This window comes from Helobdella robusta, assembly GCF_000326865.2.
Source record: "Helobdella robusta unplaced genomic scaffold HELROscaffold_45, whole genome shotgun sequence".
Taxonomy (NCBI): domain Eukaryota; kingdom Metazoa; phylum Annelida; class Clitellata; order Rhynchobdellida; family Glossiphoniidae; genus Helobdella; species Helobdella robusta.
Genome location: NW_008705095.1, coordinates 1,155,142 through 1,172,515, shown reverse-complemented (window position 1 = coordinate 1,172,515; position 17,374 = coordinate 1,155,142). Strand labels below are relative to the sequence as shown.

The window sequence follows — 17,374 nt, the reverse complement described above, 5'->3', positions numbered from 1 at the left end:
GTTACAATAACCAATTCTAGATAAGACTAAAAAAGTAACAAAAAGGAAAAAGTGTGATTATCATGAAAAGGCAACAGTTTTTTATTCTACGTATATTAAAGTAAGAACGTCTCGTAAGAATAGAGACATACTTGAATCAAAGACAAAGCCTAGACTACGAAACTTTTGAGAAACATCAAGAGTTTTAGAATCAGGTAAGATAATAGGAAGAATAGTAATAAAGTGTTTAGATTTATTAAAACAAATTAATTTAAATTTAGAAGTATCAAGTATATAGTTGATTAGTGAAAGAAAAGTTACCAATAATACGAGATAGTTCCGAAGTATAGTATAGAGTATAAATAGAAGAGGGCCAAGGATAGAACCCTGAGGTACCCAGAAAGTAAAAGTAGAAGAGTTAAAAATAGAAATATTGAGAACAACAAAAGAAAAACGATTACAAAAATAAGAAGAAGACCATGATAGACAAGAATCAGTAATATTAAAAAAAAATAGTATAATCAACAGTTTCAAAAGCAGAAGAAAAGTCAAGAGCAAGAAGAGTATGATTACTATTGTCTCTAGAGAGAAGGATATCATTGTGTATTTTGAGTAAAGAAGTTTCAGTACTGTGAGCAGGTCTGAAACCAGATTGAGATACAAGAAGCAAGGAGTTAGAGTTTAGATAAGATGACAATTGATTATAAACTACTTTTTCAATTATTTTAGAAATGAAAGTAATATTAATAACAGGTTTATAGTTAGATAAAGAAGTAGGATCTAGGAATGAGTTTTTAAGAATAGGAAATCATAGTTAATCGATCAATAAGGTTTTATTTATTGAATGAGATATATTCAAGGTAAAACACTTAAACATTTATGAAATAAAAAAATATTGTATGCAAAATCAATATTGGATATTTATATGCAATTTCAAAAATAAATAAAAATATGTTGACGATAATAATATCAAATTATAGAATAATATCATGAATTATTTGCAAATAAAGAATTATGGAAAACCAAGAAATTCTCTTCATACCTGGCTTCCAGAAACAAGTAAAAATTCCGATAGGAATGGGAAGTAATAAACTCATCAATAATCCGCAACTAGAAATTTTGGTCGAAAACAGACCCAACAACAATAATGCACACGACAGCATTGACAACGCCATCATCTACCAAAACTTGACTACCAGGATGGTAAGATTTATAATGCGCAACTACAGTAAGCTACCATATTTGGACTACATCCAAGGAAACAACTTCCACTATTTGTTCTCGATGTTTCCATCTACGGATCGCTTCAACCATCAGTTTGTTATGAAGGCAAAGCGTTTTCTCAACTTTCTGTTTCTTCTTTTAACGGTTTTGCTTTTAAACATTATTTTAAATTTAAAAATTTATTGAAATTGAGTAATAAAGTTTACGAAAAATTTTGCTTCAAACAAATGTTGAAACGCCCCGCAAAATTATATGAAAAGTGATTTTAACTGACAAAAACATTTTATCAGCCAATGCAACGATTGAAGTTAGATGTTTCATATTTATGTACATCCAAACGTTCCGCATTGTGCCGAATATCTATTACCTTGCTGCCAGGCTGCTTACACCCAACACAATTTTTGAACCTGACAAATATGAAACGGTTAGTGGAGTTTGAGGCAATTTTAACACATCCATAACATTATGTTAAACGTTATGTTAAATGTTAAAGGACATTTTATATGAATAATATTCAGAGCCGAAATAATGGATCCAATCTCGGAGAGGGAAGGACCGATAACAACGTTGAGAACATCATCGAGGGATCAATCACAGATGACATCGTAAACGAGAGTAGTGTGTACAAGATCCAAAACAAAACCAGTGCTGACACCAACGATGGCACAAATGTCAATTGAGGTGACAACAACCCTGAAGGCTTTGGTAACAGTGCTTCTGCTTGTATGGTCATAAAAGTTGTTGATAGTCAGTTGTCAGTGACGTTTTATTGAAAAGACGATTAAAATTTTTGTTGGTTTAATGTCATTTTTCCATTTTATTCTGATATCAACATCTTTTTTTGCAAAGAAACCAATTATGTTAATGATGTCAATTCCTATCCTGGCAATAATATGGAAACCCGGATCATTCGTTTCCCAGGAGGTGTGTTGTTGTTTATTATGCCTGCTTTATACATGTGAAGGTTTCTGTTTAAATTAATTCTATTCATATCACACTCCAGATTGTTTCAGTTTAAATTGATAAAACAATATAAAAATTCACTTTCGATGAACGAGGGCATTGAACTTAAGGTTGAAAAAATATTGATTGATTGTATGTTTCAACCTTTTCATATTAATAAGAAAAGGTTTTACATTTTTTCATGGTATTAACTTTTTTTCTATCTTGTTTAAATTTTTTTCTGTTGTTTATTCAGCTTTGTCAGTTCCTTGCTTTACGTTGATGTCAGAGCTTACAAGTATGCTAATATAGACGTTGCAGTTGACGAGCAAGTCAATAACGTAATCGAATTTTACGATTTTCAATTTGTAAGTTTATGAGAATAATTTTTTTTTAATTTGATTATTTTTAAAAATTTTAACTATTGTAGCCTATATTTCATGTTTGTAAATTTTTCAATTTATCGTTACATTGTAGGAAAAAAATCATTCGACAATTTTTTGCGGTCGATACGCTCATGAAGAACTCGTTAGCGCGGTTGACGATTCTCAACATGAAGATCATTCATTTCACCGTAAACCTTTCCAATCCGAATTGTGGCAGTTTGATTGTAGAACTGATTTTCAGTACGAATCGGTTGCATGCACTTGTAACCGAACAGGTTACATTACATATTCAGACGTGGAGAGGTTTCCTAGTTTTTATTTTAGATTTTCTTTTGAAAAAATAATGCTAATATAAATTGGAAACGTTTGAAAAAATAACATGTAATAAATTTAATTTAACAGTATGATCCGTTTGGACCAACCAAAAAATCTCCTGTTAATGTCGCTGTTTTCTTGGTAAACTTTATCAAAATCTACAAAGCACTGTTCCAGTTATTTACGAATGGGGTGGGCACTTTTTTTCCACCGAGGGCCACATCAAAAAAAGTAGTGGGCTTTGGTTGGCCACATATATTATAAATGAATGTATGTATATGTTTAATTATAAAAAATTATGAAAATAGCAGTTATCTTCTGATTATTTTCAACAAGTCTTACGTAATTGCGGTTGCTGGCTATATTTTATAGTTTTTTCGAGATATGAAACATGACCAGTTGTTAAAACAACCAAACTGCAATCTTTCAGCACTGACTTTTTCAGACTTATTTTTTATATTCAAGCAAAAAATGTTAACTCACAAAAGCATGTAAAGTGTAGGTAACTCAGACATTTAAAAAAGTATGACGGCAAAGCTATTCAATGAGTTCAGACAATGAAAAAATTAAACGTTAAATTGAAGTACATAAATCTTCACTGAAAAATTTGAAAATTTTTTGTTTCTAATTATATATTTAAATTAAAATGCAAAATAAAATAAATTTTCATAAGCAAAACTGAGTTACCTACGTACAACGTTTGCGGGTTTGTTCGGTTTGCCCACCTCTGCATTAAGTTATTAACCATTGCTTGTAGACCTTAATCATTTTCACTCATTAGCAATGATTTTAACCATTTAAAAAATCTTAAAAACTTCTCTTCTTAACTTAATTTAATTTCTCCACGAACTCAAATTAACAACTCAGAACTTCCCATACATAAAAGAGTTGAACCTGATGGGAGTGATCATGAGAGGGCTGTCCATCCTATCCCTTCTCCTCACTATCCTCACTTACACGCTCCTCAAGTTTGAGTTCCAACTTGCGAACTTTTTATTTCAATTTCCTAATAAATAATTCAAATATATAAATAGTTTACATTAATTATTAGTCATAGTTAACATTGGCAGTGATCGTGGTTCAATATTTTGAAGTATCTATGGATTTAAATATAAGATGTCAGATTTATTTTTGTAAGCTTATTGATACAAACAGCTGTTGCATCGATGAGCAGTTGAAAAAACTGAAGAAAGGTCTAGTTGACAGTTTGAAACAACCGCTTTTATATTTTTTAATAGCTAGCTATAAAAAAATGTTTTTAAAGATTGTTGAATAATTTCGTGCGGTAAAGCAGAATGCCACACAGTAATCTTAATTTTCAATTTCTTGGTCAAGTTATAAACAAAATTTTAATTTACTAAACAAATTTGTCATCCATTTTCCAAACATTGCCATAAATTTTTTTAAAGTTTAATAAATTATATGACGAACGATGAACATTTTAAGGAAAACCCGCAAAGGCATTGCAACGAAGATACTAGTTAGTCTAGGCGTGTCTCTGATCTGCCTGTGGCTCGTTCTCTATGTCGCCGAGACCAGATGCAACAGTCAGAAAGAATGTTGGATATATAATGCACTCAGGTTTTTTTTTTTATTCATGATGAATATTTTTAAAAATTATTTTGAAAAATTTTGAAATTTATTTTCAACGTCTGCATACATGCTGAGAAAAATTAAAAAACTGGCTCTGCCAAGAATTTTTTTATTTTTGAGTAACTAGACAATAAATCTCTCTGACGAAAAATGATGTTCTTTTAGGTTTTACAAATATAAAGTGACCTGTTATCACGGCTCATGTCCAAGTTCTTGATAAAAAATGTTGATGAAAATAATTATTCTAAAGTGTTAATTTTTCATAAATGGAAATATTTATATTGAAGTGTTAATGTTAAAAATATAACTAAAAATTGTTTCAAAAAAGAACATTAGCTTCAAATTATTTCCTACGTCATTATTGACAACTATTATTGTTAGTGTAATTATTGCCATTATTTACATCTTGGATTAATTGGTTGGAGTTCTCAGTCATTTATGTTCAGTAAGAAGAAAAATTAAACTTCGATATAACTTTTTTATGGATAATTTTTAGTATTGGGACTGAACAAATCGTTCAACTACGTTTAAAACGAATAACTTTTTATACACATGGAAGAATTTATCGATGATCAATTTCAAACAACTTCCAGATATTACTTTGTGATGGTTTCTTTGATGTGGAATGCAGTTGAGGCCCAAAACATGTATCGTATGTTGGTGGTCGTCTATTACAGACCTGTTGATCATTTCGTGCTCGTCTCATCTTGCATAGCTTGGGGTTAGTTTTGAAGCTCTCTAGTAAATAAAAATTACTACTTTGTCATTTAGAACAATGACGTTTTTTTAGAACAATTGTTTCACCTGCCAAATTTAATTTTTGAAAATTTGCAACAGGTCTCCCAATTTTGATGGTTTTGCTTGTTCTAACTGTTGACGCAGCAGCTTTTGATGGGATTTATTTGAAGTGTTCTTTCAGGTGAGTCAACGTTGAAAATGGCAATAAATGAATAAAAAAAATAATTAAATTAATAAATAAATTAATTAATTAAGATAAAGAAATAGCATGTATCTCACAAATCAGATGTGGTTTGAAAATGAACACTCTCTATTACGCTTGGCTGTCTCCGATGTTGATCATCATCTTTCACAATTCACTCATCTACCTCATGGTAGTCGGCATTCTCTTCAAAGATTCAACTAACCGCCAAAATGGTAAGAAACCATTTTTTGTAGGACGCCCAGCTTTTGTTTCATTCTTTAAAAAGTTAAACTGAAGTCTGATGTAGAAAATCTAAACCAGACACTTCATAGAAAAAAACATAAAATTCAACAAAAAGAATTTGATTTTGAAAAATGAGTTTGGACAAAAGTAAATTGGATAAAACAACAAATTGAAAATGTGAATTTCATATACCATTAACATCAAATGATATTTTTTTCAATTCTTCAATTTTAAACGCTATTAAATTTAACAACAAGGAAACTAGAAGCAACTCTCACACCAGTGACACAACAGCTGGATGGATCAAATTATTCAGATCTGCAATGCCTTTGATGCGTTCTTCCACCTTTATTTACATGAACTATTTGTCTGTTATTATTGCTTTTGGAAAATATTGAAGAGAGAATTGTTATGAATGAATAATTTTTTTATTTGAGGATAATTTAGAAGACACTGTTGTATTTTAATGAAAGCACTCGATAAATTATTTGGGCTGGTGAATAACAAATGTTTCGCTGAAAAAAATTCTACTTCCAACTATTTTAAATGAATGGTTTGATTTATTTAATTTCAAAATTCATTCAATCAGAAAAAACTTGAAAACATCCTTTCATCATAAAAACAAAGCTTTTTCGAGACATTTTAATTTTTTTATAATAGTTTCATCATTGCTTATAACAAACACATCAAGATGAGGAAAGAAAAAACACAAAATCTCGCCTGGCAGGAGCTCTCATATTGTTGGTCCTGTTGGGAGTTCCATGGATCTTGAGTGCATTTGGAGCTATCAAGAATGAAGACAGCGATTCAGTTGAAATCTTCAAAGGAATAATTGGGGTAGATGTTACAACACAACTTTTTTCCCATCTTTCATTTAAAAATAATTTTGTCACCAATTTCTATTTTGTTCGGCTGTTGTTTTAAAGTTATTTTACGTGATTTCGCGTGTTTTAATACAAGTTTAAAAAACATTTAACGTGAATTCAAAAATTGAAAATTCGAACTTTGGATAATAATTTTTACATTTGCCCAGGTACTTCTAGTGACTTTCATCAGCTTGCAGGGACTGTTCATTTTTTTGTTCCACTGTGCTTGCAATGAATCTGTTCGTAGAGAGTGGAGAAGCTTTCTCATTTGTACGAATCAAACAATTTCATCGTACCTCACGGTGAAAAATTCAGTTTCAACGACAACAAACACGCGGGCCATCAACTTCATCAGTGCCGGTCAATAAGGAAGGAGCCAGTGAAACATTTCTGTCAAGTTTATTTCCACGCATGCTTTGACACTGAATTTGTTAAACGAAACTCAAATTAAATGACTACTTGCATGTCGTTTTTTAGTTTTATTGTTGTTATTCATATTAGATTTTTATAAATTGAAACTAAACTTTATTAAACTATGAGATGTGACAATTTTTTGATATAATACTCATCGCACAATTTTCAAGGTTTTTTTTCATAAAATTAAATAAAAAATTATTTATTAACGGTTAAAAAAATATCAATTAAGTGAACACTATGCCATCTGGCGTCGTGGCGATTATTTTTTAAAAAAGAAAATTTTTAATTACTTTATAAACGTTGCTTTATTTATAATCTTGTGTAAATTTTTTTATACTAGTTTAATGTGAAATGTGATTTTTCAATGTGAATATAATGTAAAATTTTCATTAACTTTTTAAATCAACACAAGTAATGGTTTTTTGAAGTTATAAAAAAGTGAGCGAACCGAAACAAGAAGATAAGGATATGAAGGAGTCGTTTCACGAAGGATGGATTTGCTGGCCTGGCTCTAAAAATTAATATTATAATTGACGAAAATTAAAAAAATTTCATATCAATTACATTAAACACAATATGAATGAGTGAATAAGTTGACGCAGACAAACGTCGTTTTATGCTTTTCGTCATTTTGTTGAGTACAACGTAAAATAAAAGCCTGGGCCCAGATATTGGTGGTGAAAGCGATGAAAATTAATGAGAACTTGGAAATTTGACAAAAAAAATTAGAAATTTAAAAAAATAATAATTAATTTTAAACAAGTTTTGGTCAACTTTAATGCTTTAATTTTGTAATTTGAAGTTGTTTCAAGCGTTGGAAACAAATATATAAGACATGAACATGGGTAACATCTGCTCTGCAGATACATGCAACTATGGTTCTTACGACATGAGTTATTAAATCGGAGCTAATCAAAGGCTAGAAAAAGCATAAACTTTATCATCAAACTCTCTTAATTTTGCTAGGTGGCTGATGCTCCATATTCCAGAATTTCATCAACCTAACTGTTGAAAATCAGCACTTTAAAGTTTTGAAAATCATCTTTCACCGCAAAATTCTGGATTGGCAACTGAATTGTTGACGAATAAAAAATTGCAGAATGTTTTAGAAAAAAAATGAATAGCCGAAAGAAGATCCAGAGTAGTTGACTGGCTGATGTTAGTTAGACGAATGAGGGCAGTGATCGGTGATCACTGATCAGTATGAAATATCTTATGATGTTATGGAGATTGTTTTAATTTAACATCAAGTGATTATTAGATTAGAACTAGGCCGAAAATAATGAGTTGATGAATCGGCAACCATTGCTGTTTGAACATAATTTGAAGATGAACTTGTCGAAACTTTCAACAAGTGTTGGTAAATAAATTTTTTTTTGTTAAATTGATTTTTTTAAATTGATATTTCAAGACTTTATCGGTACAAACTTATTTATTTTAAGAAAATAAAACCTAAAATCGGCGTTCAAAGACCTGAACATTGAAATCTTCTCAACGTGGTAATAATATTTTATTTGAAACACGAAAAAAGATAATCTTCATAAAAAAATAAATTCACCATAAATGAACATAATCATCAAAAACTACGTTACTAAAGCAAAGAAACACTCTACATGAGTTAACTTAGAACAGAAATTTAATTTAGAGCCGATCTTGTAAAGTAGCCATGTCACTTATGCGACAGGAATTGTGAATGGACTTCCCGGGATGTCATCGGCGCCCCAGTGAATGGTCAACGTGTGGTCACCCTTCTCGGCAGCTATGAAGCTTACGTTGTACGATGTGGGTTTGACCTTTTTGTAGGTCAGCTCGCTAACAGGATTGCCAGATGGACCAATCATGCCAAGATTCAATAGAGCTTGACCTTCAAACAGATTAATTCAGTTAGTAATGTTTTAAATGATTTTGCTAAGAAGATGGAACTTTAAAATAATCAACAAATGATCAAATTCGAAATATAATTTCGAAAAAAAATAGAACTTATTAAAAATAAATTAACTTACTTGTATGCTAATTTACATAACTCTCTTTTGAACTTAAAAAAACATTTTTATACGATTTTTAACCTATTGTTGAATAACATTCATAAGTTATTTTAGCAAACATTAAGCCACCTGCTCCTTTAACATCCAGCGTGAATGTTGCGGACCTCCCTGTGAAACCTTTTTGAAGACCGAGACCTTTTGCGACAACACGGGTGGCATCCCCCTGGAAATGCTTCGCTCGAGCCACTCCAGGCTTTTTTTCTGTGGTTTCAACGGCAAGCAGCGAAGTTTCAATAATTTCCGATGGTTTTCCAGCACCTGCACATGAATGTTAATTGTGAATGATTATGTAGCGGAGAAAAAAAGTCTAATTAAAGTTTTCTGACCTACCAGTTACAACAGTTTTGAAGGGAGCGCCGGCAATTGTTACATTACTGTACTTGATCATTATCATATAAACGCCGGGAGCCAAAGGAGTGTACGTGAAATCATATCCTTCGTCAACTTCGGCGCAGACCAATGCAACCTTTGATGGGCCATCAACTTGAACTATTAAAGTTCCAGCTCCAGCGTTCACAGTCTGCACAGAGAACTTTGTCACTTTCCCTTTGTTTGAAATTTATTTATTTATCAATTTAAAAAATTCAATCAGAAACTTTAAAAATGTACCCGCTTCTGCCTTTTCAAGTCCAGGACCGTTGGCAGTAACCAGTGCGGGGTCGGATGCTTGCTTGCCGACCAGGAAGGGAACTGGACTGCCAGGCACATGGGCTTCGTTCAATTTCACGTCTACGTAGAATACTCCGTTCTCTTTTGGTGTAAACCTCAGGGCCCACTTGTCTTCGTCTATATCCGTTATGTAAACGTCTTCAACGCTGCCAGACGGAGTGTGAACGTGGGATTTCAACTCACCTACCGCTCCATTCAGTTGGACGCTGAAAGAGACTGGCTTATTTACCTAGATGTTAAAATACAAACGTTTTAATAAAATTTGTCACTTTGACAACATAAATTTTAATTCAAACATTATAAATTTATTTAACTTTATTTAAATATACATTAATGTACTAATTTTTCTATTAATCATAGTACATTTTCCATTTGCAAATAAAAAGAAGATATTTTTTAAAAATAATTGAGAGCACAAACGTCAATTCCTCTGTCCCTGAGAGCCACGAAAGTAACTTTCTTTGCATCCCTGCTTAGAGGCAGGACTCGAACTTTTGCTGGAGACTCTGGCACGTGCTCGTCGTTGAATTTCACGTGAACTCCGTAGTCACCTTTCAGGTTAGTTTGCTTCATTTCATTAATAGGAAATAATTTAAAAATTTATAAGCTTCATCACTAACTAAATTCACACTGTTTAAAATACTAAAACAATCTCAATATAAAAATAAATAACTACCTTCATAATGAAATTTTCAAAAAAAAAGTTATATACCTTCTTTAGTTACCACATAGCAAACCGTGAGGTACCCATTACCCCTATCAACGACATTTATTTTTGCCTTTGATGGACCTTCAATGGCAATGCTGATGGTTCCTGGCCCGCCCTCTCTGTAATAGACATTGAACTCGTCTGCACGGATGGCATATCAATTATTATACGCCAGTAGCTATTATCAATTTTACTTTGACACGCCTTGTTTATTAAAAAGTAGATTTTTTCACTGATTTTGAAGGAATAAAGCACAAAAAAAACTACTTTTCGATTCGACTTCTCCTTGTTCCACACCAGGTCCTCCGAATTCAACTCGGTGAGTGCCACCTGAGGGAGCCTTGCCGACGGTGTACTGAAATGGACTGCCTTTGGGATTATTTTAATCATATTGCTATGATAAATTGACTGCTTGTTTAAATTTTGTTTTTTAAAAATCAATTCTAATTTTTTGTTTAATTCAAAGTTTGATTGAAAGAATAAAAAGTCAAAATATTTCGTAATAGCAACAATATTTTTGGCAAAATTTTCATTGGTTATATTGGACGGCGTGGTGGTTTAGTGGTTAAGGTCGCCTGATGCTGTTTCGCAGTGACTGGGTTCGAAAGTAAAAAAAAATCCCCGCGTATCCCATGCTTCGTGTGTGATGCGTCGTTTTGCACGTACTCAAATGCAATGGTTTTGCAAATTGTTGATTACTCTGGATTTAAGAAGAAAGTAATCAATCTTTTTTTTCAAACTAAATTAAAAATTTCAATTTGAAGGAAAAGTAAAAAAAATTAATTTAACCAGCAAAGTGAACTCCTTTGTACTTGAGACTGATCGTGTTGACACCATCTTCCTTCGGTTTGAACTTGAGACTGCAGAGACTGTCACCAAGTCCTCGGATCTCACACAATTCTGTCTGCCCGCTCGGAGTTGTCACAGTTGCTTCCATGTCCAGTGGATCCGTTCCTGGCATCAAACGTTCATCATTCTATGCAATTTTCAGCATTAGAAAAATTAGCCTAATTAGAACTTACATTTTTATGAAAATATTTAATTTTAACGGTTAATTTAACAAAATCGTTTTTTTCCTTTTTCAACTTTGTTTAAACTAATTGAATAAGTCCCAAAAATACAAATTGAAATTAATATTATTAAACAAAACGGAGTGGGATCATTATTTGAAACAACGATCATTCAAGTTTTAAAACTGACCGGGAACTTTCAGCTCTAAATGGCATTCCTTATTTTTTTCAGCAATATCAACAGCCTTCACTTCGGTCACGACAGTTTCTCTTATTCTTCCAGACGGTTGTCCACCAACATTCACCATGAATGGACTTCCTACATTTCACACAACGAGATATTTATGCTCAAGGAAATTTTCATAAATGAATTATAAACAAAATAATTAAAAAGATTCGTACCGGTTACATGATCGTCTCCAAATTTAATGTTCAGCAAATAAACTCCTGGCTCGTGTGGTTTGAATTTAAGAATGTACTCGGTTTGAGTTTTTTGAACAAGATCCAGGTCAGACCTGTGGCCTCCTTCGATCGACATTGCCAGTGAACCAAAACCTTGATGATTTGTTGATTGATTGGATTCGTTAGTTTCAACATTGATACAATGAGAAAATGCAAATTTGAAGAAGAAAGTTTGGAATAATACAAATGTATATGATTATTTTTTGAAAACTAACAAACGTTTTAATCAATAACATTAGCTGAAAAAAGCATTCTTTGAGCATAAAAATTGTGTATGTTTGAAAATCACATGCCCTATTGAAATGAATTAAATTGATTGAAAGAGATAAAAATTACCGGCTTGTGATATGTCAATTTGAATTTCATTCCAGGTGTTCGCAGTAGCTTCGCTTGTTGCTCCATGCAGACGAACCCGCCCAGCAGCACAGACATGTTGATCGTTGACGCTGATTGTGAACGGGCTGCCTTTGATAGGCTTGCCTTCTTGTGTCACATCAATCTTGTAGGAACCTTTTTGTTTCGGCTGGAACGAAGCAATTGCTGTAAAATAACGTATTAAATGCAACTTTTTACTAACATTTTCAATTGTTTAAAAAATGAGAATATGCAGTCAATGAACCTAGCTTGGTGTCCGATGTTTTTTTCAATAAACAAAGTTCTGTTGAGCCATTGGGAGCCTTCAGCGTGCCAACCATGTTAGCCAGGTCAATATCGTGTCCACCGAGTGTATATTCGCTGGTGGCAGGCGATGAAATCTGAGATCTTTTACGTCCTTCACCTGAAAAATAGTTTTATATAAACTCATACAACGAATTCATGTGTTTTTCCGTGTTACCAATATTCAATAAAAATTTACAACAATTTCCAATTTAACCAAAAACATTTTCTTGGTTTATTTAAAACCAGTTTTGTCGTTTCTAAGATTATATTTGTAACCAACCTGACAACTTGGCAGCGAATGGAGACCCGTGAATAGGTTTTCCCTTGTGTTTAATATGCACATTGTATTCGCCAGGATTAACTGCCATATACTCGAACCTCACCAACCCATGCAAATCTTCCTTCTTCAATATATCGACCTTGCCCGGGCCTTCAATCTTCACATCAATGTTGCCTGATGAATTAAGTAATTGTACGAAATCTTACGGTGGTGTATACCGATTCAAAAGTACTCCATTGTTGTTTGCGAAACTTAAAACAAAAAAATGGAATTCATTTGCAAAAAGTTAGTAAAATTAAATTAAAAAACTTAATTGAAATAATTTTTAAAAATTGACCAACTGGGAGATCCAGTAACAAAGAATTCCAGATGTTCTCCACTTTTGCCCTGATTGAGACCCGCTCCGTAGGCGGTCACGAAGTGTTTATCCTGTGCATCAACATTCAAACGCAGTGGAACTCCTATTAAATCGTAGAATTTGAGTCAAATAAATTTTTTCCAAGCCAAAATCTGGTGCTATGCTATTTTGTTTCAATTTAAAATTTAGTTAAGAAAAAAACAATGATAATTATAATAGACATAAAATACTCCGGATGACAATGGAAAATTTTGTTGCATGAGTCAAAAAAGTTATGTTAGAAATCAAAGTGCTCAAAATAATTTCAATAAAAACATTATTAAACATAGCCCAGCGTGAAAAATTATTCTAGCCAATTGGAAATTGAAAACTAATTTATAATCTTAGTTTTAAATATATTTTATTTTAACTTTTAACGTTTTGAAATTATTTTTACTTAAAACTGGAAAATTAAGTGCGGCAACGGTGAAGTTGCTTTCGTAGTTGTCCGCTCAAAAACTTGTTAGAGTTGAAATTGAGGTGTTATAAAAAATTATAATAGCTTGCATGATCTATTTCATATTTAAAATCAATTTAGTCTGAAAACTGAAAAATATAAATTTCAGAAGAAGGGAAGCTGAAAACTGGAGTGTAATCAACTGAATCAAAAAACGTGGCTTCACGACTGCAAGCGGTGCTGCAATTGTCAGTACTAAGAAATTTGGCACAAAATTATATACGCCCCAAACAAGCGACAAATATTTTGAGTCTTATTTTAATTAGAGATCGAAAATTAATCTTTGAATAAAATCTTTTTAAAATCTTGAAAAACCTCACATTTTGCATATAATTATAAAATTTAACTGGTTAATTATGCGTTGCCATAATTTCCAGCTCTGTGCAATATCACGGATGTTTAATTTAAACTTACAGACGAAGCCAGTAGTTACAAATAATGCAAAACTAAACTTTTTTGTCACAATAATGTTGAAATGTTATAGCAAAAAAGAAGCATAAAGAGAGGAAGAGAGAGAGAGAAGTAGAGAGAAAAACAAAGGCGATTTTTTATTACAATCTCTACCTATCATGACAATAATAATTATATAGTTTGTGGAATGTTTCACAATCGAATTAATTTTATAATTTTATTCTTAATTGAAAAATTATATTTTAATCATTATAAAAGTAATTATTATATGCCCAAACGACAAATGTTGCAAAATTCTGTCTTCTAATGGCAGACATGTTTTTGCTAGAGACTGTTAAATGAAACAAAAGAAATATAGACAATTTAAAACTTAGTCTCAAGCACCATAAAATATTCATGACGTATCAATGAAAAGTGAAGTTTCATTAAAAATGAATTTAAAATAAAAAATACAAAAATGAAAAATTTAAAAAAACGAACCAGCAACAGCCTTGTCGTTATAAGTGACATTGATGTCATGCACTCCACTGGATGCTGGCGTGTAGCTAACAGTGACAGACCCATCACTGTTCCCTGAAACTCTGGTCGCAAGAACTGGAGGAGCCATTCTTTTGTGGTGTCCGTTCGAAAGTTCAACAGTTTAAAGGTGGTTAAATGTTAAGAGGTGAGTTAATTACAATAGATTTTTTTTATATATGTACATTAACTTTCTATTAAAACATAAACAATACACAAAATTATTTATTGAATTGTACACAAATAAAAATTGAACGCTGGAATACAATTACAATAAAACAACGTTAAAAAGAAGTGGAAAAATCCAAAAAAAATCAATAAAAGCAAAAATCTTTGGGGCAAAAACGTCTGAAATTGAAATATAACTGACTTGTGAAGTAGGAAGAGAGCAGAACGCAGGCGAGGAACAACTCAACTACGCTCCTTTGCTCAACGATTCAAGTTACCTTGGCAGCCTGTATATATAACATGTATGCTAGAAGTATGTTATGAAAAACAGTGGTGTAGATACAAAAAAATAATTATGAATATATGTATATGCATATATATATATATATATTTATATGTCTGTATGTGTGTGTGTCTGTGTGTGTGTTTGTGTGTGCTTGTGTGGATCTGTGTGTGTGTGTGCGTATGTATATGTGTCTAAATATACTTATATCTAATATGTATGAACTTATAAACCTATATAACATCAGCTTTTCATTGCATGTATGATATTAGGCATTGTTTACACCTCCAGTAAGCTATATATATCAGCATACTAGATAATGTATATACAATTATACAGACAATTAAGATTTTTATATTTTTGATATAACGGCACTTGATAAATATGCATATATATAAACACAATAAAAAATATTTAGATTTATCAATTTAAAAAAATCCTATGAATTAGTTAGTAATATTATCACATGCATGCAGGCACACACACACATACTCTCACACACACACACAAACATATACCCACATGAAATTAAGGTGTATATAATTTGCAAATGTATTTACATGTAACTAGAATCAATTTTATATCGACAAATGAATATATTGTCCATCCAACCACAGTTATCTCGTAGTTCCGAAATTCAAATCTTCACATTTTCGGAAGAAAGAATTTCAGCCGCCCAAACTCAGAATTCATTACGTGCTCATCTGAGGAATTTCAACACCATAAGTCGAAGTGACTTTAAAAAGAGTCTAAAAAACCATTTAGGGACTATCAAACCTTCCAAAGCAAAGAAAGTGAAGTGAACACGTCTGAAGTCAGCTCATGAGAGACGCGGTAAAAGTTCCGTGATATGATACAAAACAAAATGACTCAGGTTAATTAACAGAAGTGTTTAAGCCGTTTTGAGAAGTTATGTAAGTATATGGACTTTGGTAGTCGTTTGTTGGTTGATCTGCCATCAGTCATTTTCCATGACTCCACGCATTTTTCAATGGATTATGAGAGAAGAAATTCAAGCTACTAAGTCATCAAAAAGTAATTATTATCATCAAAAACATCAGAGGCAATTAAATGAATATTGTCCAGAATGGAAGTTTAAAATTATGTTAAGATCGATCAACTCTGTGAAATTAAACGTGTTCCGATAAACATATTAAATAAAACATGGCTAAATTTTGAAAAAAGTAGAATCAACCATAAAAGGCCAATTAGAGTAAAATTCATTTTACATTGGAGTGAATCATAATTGTGCGAAAACAAAATCGCCAATACTAAGCTTTAGATTGATTTTAGAGTCGTTGTCTAAATGTTATAACTATAAATCAAGCATGAAGAGAAATAGTCTTGCAGATTCAGTTGTAAATTTAATAGATGTCACAAAACCAAATTGGAAAAACACAATTGATCTATAACAAATCATTAAAAACAAAATTTCATTAGGGAAATAGGTGTTCTTCATATGTTAAAACGGTGAAGTTTAGACAATCATATTTGTCGCAACCAATTTTTTCAACTTTTTCGTAATATACTAATTACAAGACTTGGATAAATAACAGTGTACGTATAAATAACTGAAGTAGTAATGCTTGCATTTGAAATTAGGTTGATTTAATACTTGAACGAGAGTTTATGAATTAAAGTAATGAACATAGTGGAAGGAAGAACAAAGCACACTGGAGTGAAATGAGTTCATGGCGAAATGAATGAAGTGTTGTTTGCATGTTCTGCTTCCAACCTATATTCCTTTTCATCTGCGTGTGTTTTTGTGCTCAAGCACTTTTATCTAATCAATGAAGAAACTTTTTCAAAATAATACAAATAAACTGTTCAATATTTTTCTTAGAAAACATGCATGCAAGCATTATACATCAATCTGTCTACTACATTCATTTTGATTTTATTTACAGAAGAAAGATGAATATGCTAGGAGCTCTTTCCATTAATTTATGTTTAAAAATAATGCGGGGAGAAGCAAAGGCATACAACGATTTATTAAGTTTTAACAAGATATGAAAAATAAATGAAATATTATCAAAACATATTTTTGCTTCTGATGTACGAATACAAATATGTGTACTGTACAGAAAACTTCCATTGTTTGTTACAAATTGGTGCAAATGGTATCATCAAACCCAACATGCAGGCTGAAAAATATTATTTTATTATATTAATTTCGTTAAGTGAAGCGGGAATAAGTTAACAAAAGTTATCTGGTTCAAGATATTTTAACAATTTGCGATTGTTTATTTGTTTGTCGCTGCACCCCTACTAAATATTTCTGATCTGAAAATTTTTAATTATTCAGGATGGTTTTATATTTTTCTGAGTTAAATATTATTTGAAAAATTACTTGAAGATAAAAGTGCGAAAAATTTGTTTATTGAAAAAAAGTTTTGGTAAGGAGAAATTTTGCTTTCGAG

General features: G+C 31.7%; 3 protein-coding genes across 3 annotated transcripts; 2 read left to right on the top strand and 1 right to left on the bottom strand.

Moving 5' to 3' along the window:
• Positions 1 to 993: 993 nt before the first annotated feature.
• Positions 994 to 1,883, top strand: HELRODRAFT_178026 (hypothetical protein; the record flags this gene model as incomplete). Its single annotated transcript, XM_009026160.1, has 3 exons — positions 994 to 1,207; positions 1,494 to 1,627; positions 1,722 to 1,883. 3 exons carry the CDS (start codon positions 994 to 996, stop codon positions 1,881 to 1,883), a joined length of 510 nt encoding a protein of 169 aa, XP_009024408.1.
• An 815-nt stretch (positions 1,884 to 2,698) lies between these two features.
• HELRODRAFT_178025 (hypothetical protein) lies at positions 2,699 to 6,838 on the top strand (the record flags this gene model as incomplete). Its single annotated transcript, XM_009026159.1, has 9 exons — positions 2,699 to 2,806; positions 2,934 to 3,077; positions 3,714 to 3,814; positions 4,293 to 4,427; positions 5,033 to 5,160; positions 5,277 to 5,358; positions 5,464 to 5,594; positions 6,296 to 6,441; positions 6,638 to 6,838. 9 exons carry the CDS (start codon positions 2,699 to 2,701, stop codon positions 6,836 to 6,838), a joined length of 1,176 nt encoding a protein of 391 aa, XP_009024407.1.
• Positions 6,839 to 8,560: 1,722 nt separating this feature from the next.
• Positions 8,561 to 14,594, bottom strand: HELRODRAFT_178024 (hypothetical protein; the record flags this gene model as incomplete). Its single annotated transcript, XM_009026158.1, has 15 exons — positions 8,561 to 8,751; positions 9,002 to 9,190; positions 9,263 to 9,478; positions 9,542 to 9,830; positions 10,022 to 10,152; positions 10,314 to 10,451; positions 10,578 to 10,679; positions 11,100 to 11,264; positions 11,511 to 11,639; positions 11,723 to 11,875; positions 12,119 to 12,322; positions 12,402 to 12,560; positions 12,723 to 12,896; positions 13,064 to 13,183; positions 14,468 to 14,594. 15 exons carry the CDS (start codon positions 14,592 to 14,594, stop codon positions 8,561 to 8,563), a joined length of 2,487 nt encoding a protein of 828 aa, XP_009024406.1.
• Positions 14,595 to 17,374: the final 2,780 nt, after the last annotated feature.